The 15,313-nt window shown below is 31.0% G+C and overlaps 1 protein-coding gene and 1 pseudogene across 1 annotated transcript; one reads left to right on the forward strand and one right to left on the reverse strand.

The window, feature by feature from the left end:
• Window positions 1-3,384: 3,384 nt before the first annotated feature.
• LOC120142630 (ATP-citrate synthase alpha chain protein 1) lies at window positions 3,385-9,030 on the reverse strand. Its single transcript, XM_039157167.1, has 13 exons — window positions 8,959-9,030; window positions 8,744-8,863; window positions 5,755-5,931; window positions 5,503-5,664; window positions 5,319-5,399; window positions 5,038-5,089; window positions 4,836-4,950; window positions 4,656-4,737; window positions 4,315-4,410; window positions 4,127-4,228; window positions 3,758-3,874; window positions 3,555-3,671; window positions 3,385-3,470 (listed from the first exon to the last, which is right to left on the reverse strand). The coding sequence occupies exons 2-13, from the start codon at window positions 8,840-8,842 to the stop codon at window positions 3,399-3,401; spliced, it is 1,272 nt and encodes a 423-aa protein (XP_039013098.1). The 5' UTR covers window positions 8,843-8,863; window positions 8,959-9,030; the 3' UTR covers window positions 3,385-3,398.
• Window positions 9,031-11,726: 2,696 nt separating this feature from the next.
• Window positions 11,727-14,997, forward strand: LOC120142677 (annotated as a pseudogene).
• Window positions 14,998-15,313: the final 316 nt, after the last annotated feature.

Consider the following 15,313-nt stretch of genomic DNA (forward strand, 5'->3'; position numbering starts at 1 on the left):
TTGATAATTTTAGCTCGTGAGTTTGAGTCGAGTGAGCTTACTTTTAAAATTTCGAAGCAATACTCGGTTCGACTTGGCTCGTTTAACAAACGACGTTTTGGTTTAATTTTTTTTAAAAAAAAAACAAATTGGTTTTTTTTCCGGTTTTCAACAGGTCCGGTTCGAACGGTTCAGCGGTTCCGACCGGTTCACTAGTAGCAGTTCAACCGGTGTAGATTGAACCGGACTAGGCAGCGGTTCCCGATTGAAACGGCCGGTCCGGTCTGGTTTTCAAAACACTGTATATAACCTTTGGCTAAAGACTGTTATATTGGCCTTTTTGTTGATAATAATAAAAATCAAGTTCTTATTCTTTTTTGTTTTTTATATCACTATCTTAACACGATGCGATTAGATATGTTCGTATCTATCTTTTATCTGAGTTTATTTGATTAGTTTTTTAACATTTCCTTGTATGGTCCTTGTGGTCTTAAGTGACTAGATTTTTCGTGTTTAGAAAAATATATTTATTATATGTTTAATTTACGATTGTGATTGTAAATCTTCATTGTAATTTGGATATTTTCTGTTTTAATAAAATTATCCGCTTCTATAAAAAAAATTAATAGCATACGTTGAAAAAGCTGGGGTATTTTAAATAAATATATCCTGATAGGGATGAAATTAGTATGAACATTGATAGAGACAAAGTATTTAAGTCCAAAATATTAAAGATTTATTATAAATTTAATGTAAAAAATTAGAAAAAATTAGAAAGAATAAGAATGAAATTTTATTTGAATTAAACTTATAAAAACTTAAAATTACATTATACCAAAAATTTGGAAATGGATATTTCCTTCCATCCGTACATTCCTTAGAGAAATATTGTGACCTTAGTTTATAAGCTAAATACAATGTTAGACTTGTAAGAGCCAAACAAAGATGGTGGAATCGTAAGCACATGAATAGTGACCCTTAATACAACATTCAAATAGTAAATTTGTCTTTGACCCCTCAAAATATAGAATTTTAGTTCAAAGAACAAAAAATTATATTTTTTGACCTTGCAAAGTTCATAATTTAACCATGTCTTTTAAAATAATATTGTTATGTTTGATTGATCAACCGAAAATCATCAAGAGGGAGTGAATTAGCCTTTAAAAAAACTTTGGGTGGAAGTAATAAGGGATAAGATTTAGACACAAGATTTACAATGGTTCAACTTTCTCAACCAAAGTCTTCATTCACTACCTTAGCTCCACACTAAGGATTTTCTAATAAATTCACTAATTTTTTTTTCTTTTTCTAGGTCAATAACATTTACAACTCTAATTTTTTTATAAATATTTAAGCTCACAAGAATAAAACAAAGTCTACAATTAAGCTCTATACACTTATGTACAAGAGAAAAATGAAGGAAATAAACTCTTTTCCTTGATCTCTATGCTTGGATAGGTGTGGAAACTTTCTTCAAGTGTCTTTGAAGCGTTTTTAATGTGTAGAATGAATTTATAGTCTTCTATGATCGTTGGAGATGAATTATAGCCGTTGGAAGCCTTTATTCCCCTCCATTTCTACATTTTGCAAAGTGATTCCGAAACCTCTAGAGGAGGTTTCGAAACTTTGTTGAAAAATATAAAGTTGGAACAAGGGGTTTAGAAATCAGGTAGGACGTTAGAAACCAGACAGTGTAGTTTGAAAACCATGCATAAAGGGTTTTGAAACTAGAAAATGGGGTTTCTAAATCCGGTAAAATTTCTTGAAACTTTGAGCATTATGCCTCAAAGGTTTTGAAACTTTTATGGGGGTTTCAAAACCATGCTCCAAATTTTATAAAATTCGTTTTGTTTTTTGTTTCAAAAATATTTTTAAGTAGAAAAATGATTGAGCAAGTTTTTGAAAAAGTTTGACAAAGTTAGAAAACATTTAAAACATATTTTTCAAATTAATTTGGACTTTGAGTTATTTTCTAATCATTTTGCAATTATTTGTTGTATCAAAACACATGTTCAACAGATATTTTGGCTTCACTCTTGTTAACAATTAGGCCATTGTGTTGTGTACAATAATAACTAGGGTAAATTACGCATTTAGTACTTAAACTATCAAATTTTGATCCGTTTTAGTATTTAAACTATCAATTTTTTCTAAAATCATTCTTAATTTTTAGTTTTTGTTTCGTTTTAGTACCTCATCGTTAAAAACCTGATAGGTGATTTGCACATGACACCTTTTTTATGGGTAAATTACATCATTCATCACTCAATTATCTTCTCATCCCTATTTTGGTTACTAAATTTTATTTTATTTTTAATTTAACTACTTAACTTTCAAATTATTCCTAGTTTAATCACTCAAACTTTCAAATTTAATTTTTATTTTAAATTATATATTAAAATAATAATAATAAAAAAGTCATGTCATACTAATTATTAATAAAATAAATTAGAGTAATTAAAATATGAGTTTGAAAGTTGAGCAGTTAAATTGAAATTTTTTTAAACTTTAGTACCAAAATAGGAGTGAGAAGATAGTTGAGTAATGAATGATGTAATTCACACGTAAAAATGCAGTGCCATTAAATTTTTAACGGCGATGTACTAAAATGCAATAAAAAACTAAACGTTAGGTATGGTTTTGAAAAAAAATAAAAGTTTAGATACTAAAACGGACCAAAATTGACAATTTAAATATTAAACACGTAATTTGCCCTAGTATCTATATTAGCTAGAAATTGTGATCTAAATTTTGTTTGTATTGATAGAAAAGTGTGCGATAAGATTCATTTGGGGAATAGTTAAAATTAAGAAAGCAAGAACGAGATCCCGTGATGCATGTTTATAAGGTTTATAAGGATTGTGAGAGAAAATAAAGGATTTTGTGTGAATTAATTTGTCCTTGGTGCAATTTCTACAATCTTTATCGTAACACATTTATGTAGTGAAATTCTTTTACGTTGTTCGTAATTTTTTTTTATGAATATTTCACATGTTCTTGCATTGCGATCTTAATTTTTTGGTCATGATTCTCTACCCAAATTTATTACAACATATAATTTAACTCTCTCCTTTAAAATAATTTTTGATTTCGCCCCTATCAACAATTGGGTCATTATGTTGATATTCATATTTCCCTCTGGTAATTTCCTTTTGGACGTTTCCATTAATATTCATCTTATATCTATATTATTCAGATCTAAACGAGTACATAAAAGTATGCGTCTGATAATAATATCAGACATGAATACTACAAAAAATAAAATAAAAGAATGCAACATAACCATATACTATTATCTGAGATTAACAAAGATGAAGTTTATTAGTGACGTTCAGAAAATAAAAATGGGAGACCAAGATGTAGACAATTTCAAGGATCTTTCATTGCTGACAAATATAACAGAGATGGCAGCCAACAACTTAGGCAGCTGCAGTGATGTACTGGATTGCCTGCTGGCAAATACCAGTCATCGTAGCTTCCGGACCGTAGACCTACGAGAGAAGCACCGAATTGAAAACGAAAACATCAGAAAATGTTTTAGTTTGGGAAAAGATTTAGACAAATAATACCGATACCACAATAGGGATTCCGATTTCCTCGCCGAGTGCGCGCATTTTCACGAGACCCCTCTGGTAATTCGGACCTCCTCTCCTCACATATATGTGCATCCGCGCGGCTTTGAGCTTCAGTTCCTATATAAATTTGCACATCCAGTTAGTATTAACTTATGAAGGTGGACACAGAAAGTGAAGGAATACACCATTATATTTAAGCTCACCTTCTCCTTCAGGGCTCGAATTATGCCGTTAAATGTAGCACCAACATCAGTAAAGTTAGCTATTCCTCCACCGATTACAAGGGCTCTTTTGTGACCATCGGGGTCTGCGGTTGCACACTATAGAAGAACGGTGAAATTATTTGCACAGCCAAAAATCAAATGCTTAAACCGGTTTGAGGATGCATGTTAGCGAGCACAGGTAAAAAACGTGCTCATGATGCTTATGAATGCATGGTATGTTCTATATCTTGAATTACTTGAAAATATTTCATTTTGTCTTCGATCGAGACAGCATTAATCGGTCAAGTACAAGATCTGGATTACTACTTTAGTAACATTATAATATAAATTAAGGGCCGGAGTCCTTACATCAATTACTACTCTGGCATACTGCAATACTTCCTCTTCATTTGGTGCTCCACTATATTCTGCATAATTTCCAAGCTCAGAAGCAAAGCCGAGATCTCCGACCTGATTAGACAATGAATGACACGAGTAAATTAAAAGCATGAACAGCCTATGCCGAACACACTGAGAGCAAAAGCAAGATAACCAACCGTATCAGCATAGATGACACTAGCACCTCCTCCAGCTACCATTGTCCAAATGCGTCCCATAGGGTTCAACACCGTAAATTTCAAAGATGCGCTAGTCTGTAGTATAAATATTTGTTTTTAAATTAATACCATATTTTTGGATGAAACTATTAAAAGAACTGCTACATACTGTATTCCACTTTTATCGGATTAACTGGACGGTAAACTGAATAGAATATTCAGGTTTAGGTGATTAATAAAAATTTCCATGTATACAGCTGAAGTTTCCACTCCAATTGGCTGATTAGCAAGTAAAAGAAGAGTTTGCATACAAAGCCAACTATCTATTAAATCTAATGTACCTTCTCATCTAGCCCATGAATATAGCTTTCAGTTGCACTCATAACTCTTCCAAAAGGCATGGGAAATTCAATATTGCCCCACCTACAAAGGAATTAAATTGAATCAGTTGAATTCCATCCCCTATTCCACACTGCATTGAAACAATAAATAGAGAAAACTACTGATAAAAGGGGATATACTTCTTGAAGTTCTTGAAAGCAGCAGTGTCATCCAGCTCGCCTCTCATGTCCAAAGGGTAAGGCTTTCCATCAACCAGTGTGAAAGGGTTCATCTCAAGGAAAGTGAAGTCCAGATCTGACATTTTCAAGCATGAAAAAGTTAATCACAAGTCCGAAATGTTAGTTTGAATAGCTTTAGATTTAAGCCAGATATATTTCATACCTTGAAACAGAGTAAAAATCACTTTGATGAACTCTTCAATTTCTCCCTTGATCTATAATAAATGAATTTATATTTAGTTAAAAATTCAAAGAGCATTTACAGAATGGATACAAGATAATTTCTGAAAGCTATCCGATTAAGTTTTCCATTGGAAGAAGGAACGTGCTCAAGTTAAGCAAAGGAAAATCTAAAGCAAAAGTACAGATAATAGAGAAATTAATGAAAATACAATCAAGAAGCAAAGGCAGCCCACAAAATCATTGATTATTTGGAAATATTACCTCCAAGGGAAGGGTTGCAACAAGTGGAGCACAAATTTCTGCTGTGAAAGGAGACCCAGTGGGGACAAATATGGTCTTAACCTGTATGACGGCAACCCACTTAACTAAGAAACTATTTAAGGTGAAAATAAAACAAGAAACAAAGTTAAACTGAGAAAAAAAAACTCAGATGATCTCAAAGTACCTTATCCCAGTTCTCTTCGATTTCAATCCCTCCACACTCTGAAAAGCTAATGCTGCAGCCAAGTCGCTCAGAGCCTATGTTAAGGTAGAACTCTTCATTGTGAGGGATGAAAGGTTCAACAATGAATGTTGTAACCGGTCCCTTGCATCCACCCATTTCCACCTATAACTCATGAGAGGTTAGCATAAGTCGAACCCTCGACCATAATAACGACAAATTAATGGCTGCAAAAAACACGAACACTGGGCAAACCTCTTTGCCGAGGCGCTCCTTTACGAAAGCAATAACTTGAGCAAAATCCAGATTTAAGCCAACCAAACCACTCTTCCCACGCTTTCCAAACAACATATCAGGTTTAACAACCAGTTTCTGTGACGATAGCCATGGCTCATTCTCTACTAGCTGATTGAAATCAGTTGATTCCGTAATCTAAAATCAACAGGCACAACCAAACAAATCACTCTAAGTTCAATGTGTCGTAACCGGTTTTAGTCCGGGCACGAAATATTACTTGGCAGGAAAATTGATATGAATAAATGGTTTTGAAAATAATTTGGGAGTCGACATCGGCCTTTTGGGTTAGGTAGATCGAATACCTAAAAATTATCTTTTAAAAGAGTTTTAAGAAAACATCAGTTAAAAGATGAACTGATCTGCGTTTATCCCAAAAAAATCGTTCTTTTTAATAATAAAAAGGGATTCGTGGTCGGTTACGTTTAGGGAAGGATTAGCACCCCTACAACGCCCAAAATTGGTACTTTTTAATTATAAATTGTCTCTATTATTAGAAATTTAAAAATTCAAAATATATTTAATTTAATCTTATTTCAAAATTATAATTATAAGAAAAAAAAATAATTATATATATTTATAAATAAATGTTATTTATTTAGAAATATCAGAAAAGGACTTCTAGGTGCTTTAAGACAGTTCTTTTCTTCAATATTAATAATATTAATATAATAATTTAAATAAAATTAAATTATAATTTTTATAATATTTAATTTAAAATACCAGAATAGGACATACAGTTGTAATAAGACTGCCCTTTTCTTCGATATTGAAAAATAAATATAATATAATTTATGTAAAAAAATTATAAATTATTATTTATTATATATATATTTATATGACTACATAAATAATATTTAAATATATAAACAAGTAAATTAAAACAATAAAAATACAATTGAACTATATATTTAAAAGCAGTAAAATAAAAGAAAATATTTAAAATTAGTGGACTAAATTATAATAAATTTAAAATTAAATACCTATTCATAATTATTTAAATTATAAGGATTAAACATGCTATTTTATTTATTAATTTAGTGACTAAAATAAAATATATAAAAATCGAATATCAGATTAAAATAAATTAAAATAAACTCAGGATTAAAATATTATTTATTAAAATTAAGGGATAATATATTATTTATCCTAAATATTTATAAATACGGTTAAGGGTTAAAAATAAAAAAGAAAATTTAGAAAACCAAATTAAAAGGATTATAATCGAATATCAGATTAAAATTAAATATAAACTCAGGATTAAAATATTATTTATTAAAATTAAGGGACTAATATATATTTTCCTAAATATTTATAATACGGTTAAGGGTTAAATATAAAAAGAAAATTTAGAAACCAAATTAAAAGGATTATAAATTTGATTTAGTGACTAAAATGTAAAGATTACAAGTTAGGATGGCTGCGGACGGAATTTAACAATTAGTTAATTACAAACAGACCCCTCCCCAAAACGGCGTCGTTTGGGGAGGGCTATTTAAGTCCAAAACTGGCTGGCTCGAAGGGCCAGCTCTCATTTCTCCTCTCTTCCCTCTCTCTCTCTTCTCTGAGAGAAAAAATTCTCTCGCTTCTCTCTAGCTTCCCTCATCGGAGGGAAGCCGGTCACCGGGCGACAGCCGTCTGCCGCCGTGTTTCTCACCGCCGGCCACCGCATCCGGTGGTCGGAAAAAATTATTTTTACACCACAACGTAGATCAGACCGTCCTAATGACGGTTCCGGTGCTCTTTTCTCCTAAATAGCTCCCGATCGGAGCAAATCTAAAAAAATACCTTCGGTTTTCGTTTGGAGGCCGGTGGTGACTCCGATCACGGCGTGTCTTCCCGGTAAGTTCTCTGTTTCTCCTTGCTTTTTTTTTTTATGGTTGTTGGTTTGCTTTCTTTTTCTTGTTTCTTTTTTTTTTTTCTTTGCTCTGTTGGTTGCCTCTTTTTCCTTTGCAAGTTGGGTGATGGCTTTATAGCCATCACCGGAGCTTGTCTCGGACCGGTCCTAAGGATGAAAGGCCCGGTGAGTCACCAGTGAGTCACCATAGTTATGGTGGTGACTCACCATAGGGCTCAACGTGGGTGGCTTCATGACGTTCTGGAGTGTCGGCGAAGCTGGTGTCGACGTGGGGCGGCTGGAAGTTGAAGCAGCGCCGCGTGGTCTTCTGGAAGCTACGGCGGCGGCTGGGACGTGTCCCTAGGGTATCATCACCCTAGGGTTTCCTGCTAGAACCATCTGGACCGTTGGATCTAAGTTAGATCCAACGGCTGAGAAGCAAGGCGGCGACTGGCTGGCTGAGATACAAACCCTAAATGAGTTTTAGGGTTTTTTTTGTTTGGGCCAGTCTGTTGGACCTATAATATTATTTGTAATTATTTTTTAATAATAATAATAATATATATAATAATTATAATAATAATAATTATAGTAATAAAAAAAATTAGTATCTTCACAATGAATCAAGGAAGACCAACATCTTTAATTCATAAAATCAGCAGCACGAGCAGAAAAAGCAGTCAAAGTTCAGTTACATACAATAATCATAAATCAATGAATCAAGAAAGGTAGATGAACTTCCTAAATTCATTTTATATTTCAAAACTTCCTGATCTGGAATGAATTTTCTATTTTCATAAAACTAAAGAGTAATTAAACCTACCGAATCTTGCTAATTTAATACTAGATCAGGAAATCAAAATACGAGCAGTATTTTTCAATAATCTGCTTTAAAATAGTAAAAAAATACCAATACAAATCTAACTAAAAATAAAAGGAAAGTTGATAAACTTCAAATGAAAAGAGAGATCTAGAACGATAGTTTGAACTAAAAATCAATTCAAATTAAACAGCTAAGAAAGACTAATACAATTATACAAATCGAACTGAAAAATGAAATATCGATGAACTTCGAAATGAATAGGGAGATCTAGAAGGAGAAATTGAACTGACTTGCGCGGATTTGATCGGCAGGTCTTTTCCGGAAAGTCTCTTGAAATGTTCTTTCAACAATCTCTTGGAATCGAACTCTCTGATCTTCTTGCGTGCCATTTCGTATGATTTTTTATTTCTCTGAAAAAAAAAACAACCGAATGAAACCTTTTCAATTCAGATCTAAACAAAACGTAACGGAAATGTAGAGAAAACGAAAAAAATGGAGAAAGTACCGTTGAATTACAAACGAAACGGAAGGTTGTTGGTGGTTTGGTGTATTTATAGTTGCGAATTTGGTTTATTTTTTTTAAACTATTTTTGCTTTTAAATAATCGAAGAATTTTCTCTTTTTTATAAAATAACGGAAATTTTAGAGTAAACTACACTCTGAGTCATTTAATGATTAGTAAGATTAAAAATGGGTCACTGGATTCCAAAAAGTTACAAACGGATTATCTTTTTATCGACTGTAATAAACATTCACTGAATTTATCGTTATAACAATCAAGTCACTCAATTGTAACTAAAAATTAATATCACACTTAATGAAAAAAATAATATATTTGTTACCATCAGTAAATAGAATGACATGTTTGTAACTTTTAAATTTGATGACCATTTACAATCTTACTAATTATTGAGTGCATATGTGATGTAATTTATCTAATAATTTATTCATTAAATTTATTTTAAATTTAAAATTATGATTTTTTTTTTTGGTTTTCAAATCAATACATGTCAATATTTAAACTATCAAATTATCATGTCGTTTAAATTTTAATAATTTAGTCCCCTAATCGAATCCTAATATAAAACTCAATGTTTAAATTGAAACGTTTAAAAAGTTAATGATAAAATTGATATACAATCTAAACTTTAAGCAAATATTAGAATATATTGATGAAATGATATCCTAAAATTAATTTAATAATCAAACTGTTCTAAACCTATTCTCTTTTAGTCCAATGTATATATATATATATAGTCGCCATGAGTTTAGCAAATAAAATAACAATAAAAAATGGCAGTAGGCTTGACTGGACACTGAAGCATGAAAATTATAAACCAAGGTCAATATATAAAAATAAATAAATATCAAGTAAAACACTACCAATGACTAAAGTCCCATTTTCAAATCATAATTGCAAAAAATAAATAAATGAATGAATGAATTACTCTTAAATATATATTTAGGGAAAAGTACATTGAAGACCGTTGAATAATACTAAAGTAATCATTTTAGTCATTAAGTTTTCAGAATTTATAAAATGGTCATTTATTTTATTGAAATTGTAAAAAATGATTATTAAATTTTATCAAATTGTTACAAAATGATCACTAAATTTATCAAATTTTTATAATTATTATCAAGTCAAGTATCATTTTGTAACAGTTTGATAAATGAATGACTATTTTGTAACTTTTAAACGTTTAATATAATTATTTGAGTATAGTTCAATGACCTATGATGTACTTTACCCTTATATTTATCTGATATCATGTGATGTTCGATAGTCAAAAGAATTTTGAGTAAATCAAAATTCAAGTCGGATTGAACCTTATTTTGGAGGTCAAGTTCTCCCATTGCTTTTTCATCCATAAAAGTTAAATTCGAGATCTTATTTTATAAAACATCAAGTGCTAGAGGTGAATGTAATGGGAGACAGAATGGTTTAATTGGCTTTTAGTCCCTTAAAGATGTGCTTTGTCGTCCCCTAAAGTTCATAGTTCAGATTTGGTCCCTGGAAAAATTTCTAAGTTCACCCTATTTTAAAACTTCTTACCACTTGATGTAACTAGTATAAACAATTTCCTTCTAATAAATATATATTCAATAATTTATTTATATGAATTTCTGTATTTCAAACAACTCTTAAAATATACTATTTCTTCATAAAATATTCAATAGTTTCTGATTTTATGAATTCCTTTGACTCTTTTTTCTGGAAAATCCTAAACAAATTATTCAATATTTTATTTTTCGTGAATTCATTTGATCCTGTATTTTGGCAAACTCTAAATATAATAACAAATGTTCTCCTCTAATATTTAATAGTATTATTTTTGTTTTTGGCAGATTCCAGTTGTAGTTAGCAAACAACTTGCAACGCCAAGTTTTATACGTAAATACCTTTCACAATTTAATAAATAAAAATATTTTTTTAGTAATTAACTTGTCACCTTCTCCGAAATTGGTCATTATAGGCGGGCTATTTTATTTAAATGATATTTTTAAAAATTATTGAATGGATAACACCATAAAAATATTTAGAAAATTAAATTATTTTATATATAAAATAAAAATATGTCACGTCAATACTTTTCAAAAAGGTAAAATAAAAATTTAATAAGAGTTTTCAACCTTTTACATGACCAAAATAAAAAAATAGAAAAGAGTTAAAAAGTAAAAAAAAAAGCATATAAATTTTATCAAAAAGAAAAATACATATGATATAAATTAAAGATACATATTTACACGAATATAAAAAATAGATGTTATTTTATTAAATAGTTTTAAAGAAAATATTAATTACAAAAGTTTGCCTCGTAGGCAGCTCCAATCAGTGACTAATTTAGAAATTTAGAAATGAGGATCCAAAAATTTTAATACTTTTTTTCAATATAATAGGTATGTAAAATTTCTTATTTTTTTTCTTATTCCTTTAGTATATTGAACTATATTTAATATTCAATCTAAAATAATGAATATGCATCCGCCTTTTACTCCAATTGTCACTATAAGAAAATATACCTTTAATGACACACGAACGATGACACACGTTAATTTATGACTTGCAAAACATGTGTCATAAAAAATGTCATATTTTTTTAAAGTCTGAACGATTTATGACTTACAATAATATGTGTCATATTTAATAGTCATAATCTAAAAAATTTACAAAACACGAAGTATAGTTTTAAGTGTGTGACATCTTTAGGAGTCGTATTCTAATTTCTCCCCCCATTTTTTATCCTTTCCCGCTTCTTCCCCTCGATAATTATGATAGAATGCAGTGTTTGTCATTCAAAAATAGCACCGCCCGGTTCTAAAACCATTTTTGAGGTCTTACGATACGCATCGCAGCTATGTATCCTCCAAAAATCGTCTCCTCAACGTTCTTTTGGTCGGTGGGGACTGCATTTTGGTCTGTTTTCAGGTAAATTCTTTGTTTCTAACCATCAAATCTAAATCGGTACTATGAATCCGAGATTTCTTTGCATTCTAACACCATACGTTTATATTATTGTAGCCTATATTGGTTTATATGTCAAAGGTGGATGGTGGTTTCAAGTTTAGTCCCATTAGCGTTAACTTTCTTACTGAGTTGGCTAAAGTTATTTTAGCTATTATTATGCTCTTGTTCTAGGTACCTTTTTAGCATTTTATTAACTGTCAACTAGAATAGTAGGGGGGCTTATACCATTTACCTAAAGTGGAGTTCAAGAACTCAACAAAAAGATTTATATGCTTTTCATGTGTTAGTTTAGCTATAATCATGTTATAACATATGCCTAAAGTGGTGTCCAATGAGGAACTCTCTTGTCCCCATGGAGTTGTATTCTCAATTAAGTCATAGTTGTACATGTTGAATTTAAGATTAAATTATCTTTTTATACTAGGTTAGATAGACCAAAGAAATCTTAAATGTCTCTCTATTACAACTTATCAAAATAATTCGGGAAAATAGAGCTCCAGTGTATCCAATATAAGATGCCCTTATACAGCGCAATTGTTGAATTTGGTTTCCGTGAACAAAGCAAAGTGCTTATATGGTATAAAGGTGTCAGAAGCCCACTAAACTCAGTCCTCACTTTTAACTATTCAATCTAAATTGCTTCATGTAGGAAAAGTGTTAAAAATATCTTTGTTCGTGAAACTTGAGAAGTATAAGAGAGGGGGTGTTACAAAATTCATCAATTATTTTTGTAAATTGTTTTGTATCTGATTCGTAAATTAATTTTAGTGGGGATATCCTGACATGTTGGAACAAGTAGATAATGTTCATTTCCATGTATTATCTGATATTCTGGAAGTGTAACAGATCAGCTGCATTAGTTCTGGAAGTTAGAGAGGATTGCTAAAGTAAATTTACTTTTTATCATGGCCTACAGTGTTAGGAAAAGTTACTAAGCCTAGCCTGTAGAAGCTCAATGGGCTTGCTATTAGTTTCAGCCGTAACAGGAACAATTGCATTTCAAAGATTAATGGAAATCCTATCCCATTGATTATTACACTAAATGCTATTTCAGATTCTTTTTACTAAGTTCTTTAATTAGGTTTTAACTATTGTACTTATTTAACTCTCTCTTTCTGAAGGCTCGGAATAAGAAAGTTGGGGAGAAATCTCTCCTCTCAATTTCTTCGTTAGTGCAGGTAAGAACTTTACTTCCACAAATTTATGATTCTAATTGCAATTCTATTTAGTTCTGTATCACTAATTTGACTATTGATTCTTGAGTTGATTGTTTTATGATACATTCTGATAGCTTTTGATAAAAAATGAAAAACTTGTAGACTATTCTAAGAGGCAAACCATTGGGCTAATTAGAGGTTTGAATGTTAGTTTCATTACGTTTCTTCTATTGGTAGGCGATGATTTTGTTTGGGTGCTAAACTCTGAGACTGGTTAAGAAGCTGACTTAACCATGTATGATTTGTGGTAGATAACAATAACAATTGGCATACCAACATGGTTATTCATTGTGATCTTAGTTAACACTTTAAAGGTATTTTGAGTTTTAAAGGGGGAGAAATTAGAAGAATTCCAGTTATTAAGATGCCATGCTGAAAGTAGAGATAAAGCAAATCAGTGAAATGTTTTAGTTTCACATAGTTGTGCATTTTTTATTGATTTTCTTGGTCTTGTATAGTAAATTTGGTCAGACACGGTGTTATGCAATGTGCAACTTTAATGAGACTAATGGTAGATGAGTGAAGATACATTGCTAGCATTCTTTTATTGTTGAGGGGCATTCTCTTTATTCTTCCTTTGGTTTATTAATAGTTGATATAATTTTAACTCTCTATTCATATTATGGGTTTTCTGAAAAAGATGCTCCCAATTAAGTATCTTATTTGGTTGATAAAAATATGTTTGGATTGCATTCTGTAAACTAATATATCTGTGCAAATATCAGTGTGGTGTCATTTTGATCAAGCAAAACCGTCTTAATGTGACATGAAGTCTTTTTGGAACTTTTAGCTCATTTCCCCCTTTTTATCTGCAAATTATTGTTTTGCACTGAATCTACTTCTCTGAAAGTAATATATCAACATCTTTTTGACCTCAAGGTGTCTTTTCCTTTGCTCCAAAATTTTACAGGCTGCTCGAAATAATGTGCTTCTTACAGTTCCAGCTCTACTTTACGCTATTAACAATTACCTAAAGTTCATCATGCAGTTGGAGTCTTTAGCTAAAGTCTTTTTTAATATTCTTTCGCTTTTTTCCTTGAAGTAATTGTTTTCTAATATTTGTGCCATTATTCCCTTGCAGCTTTATTTTAATCCTGCTACTGTGAAGATGCTTAGTAACCTAAAGGTAGAATAATACATTTTGTTTAATGATTATTTAAATGGTATAGGTTCTAATCAATCTCCTTTTTGCTCTAAATAAATGCATTTTGGGTTAGTTTATGCTTTAAACCCGTTTCCATTTGATTATTCGTCATGTGTTTGTTACAACCACAATCAATGAGTGCGATGAATCCTAAATAGAATCAGTTTAGGACTCATTCTATCTAGAAGTTTAATGTATTAGTGAAAGCTAACTTTATACTACTGTTAACCATGGGAAAATTTAGAGTACTATGCATATGATCATGCCTTTTCTTTTGGTTTTCTTGTGAGAATTCTTAGTGAATCTGTTTCAGTACTGTCCAACTTATGCAGGTTTTGGTAATAGCTATCTTGTTAAAGATGATCATGAAGCGGCGATTTTCTATTATTCAGGTTAGTTTGAACAGAAATATTTTTCTCCTTGAATTGTATCATGGTCAATTATCCAAAAATTGAAATCAAATATGTGGGCATTTGGACTGGTTAATTGGTTATAGTGTATCCATATTGCATGTGTGGTGTGGATCTATGTTTGTAACAGTGGGAGGCTCTTGCTTTGTTGCTCATTGGAATTAGCATAAACCAGTTGCGGTCTTTTCTAGAGGGTACAACTTCACTTGGTGTTCCGATTGCAACAGGCGCATACTTGTACACTCTTATATTTGTAAGTTGTTAAAATAATTGCTGCACTTAATTGATGTGACAACTTTTTGAACTGTCTCTTTCAAAGGGTCAAGCTGCCTTCTCTGCATAATAAAGTTTCTTAATTAAGGAGGATCCTAATTTGTTGAATTATTGCCATTTGTCTTGCTCCGTGTTTTCATATCTTAATTCCATTCTATAGGTTGCAAATTGCTTATACGATATGGAGCTTATTATGTATTGGTTGTGCAAAATTTTGACATCTTTGTTTTATTTTGCTTACATTTTGTTGATATTGTTTTTGCATATTCTATGCATCCTCATTTTTTTGTTGTCAATACAGGTTTGGCAACACTGCCTATTTGCACATATCTGTGGCTTTTATCCAG

Source organism: Hibiscus syriacus, unplaced genomic scaffold (genome assembly GCF_006381635.1).
Source record: "Hibiscus syriacus cultivar Baekdansim isolate YM2019G1 unplaced genomic scaffold, ASM638163v2 tig00110831_pilon, whole genome shotgun sequence".
In the NCBI taxonomy this organism is placed as follows: Eukaryota; Viridiplantae; Streptophyta; class Magnoliopsida; order Malvales; family Malvaceae; genus Hibiscus; species Hibiscus syriacus.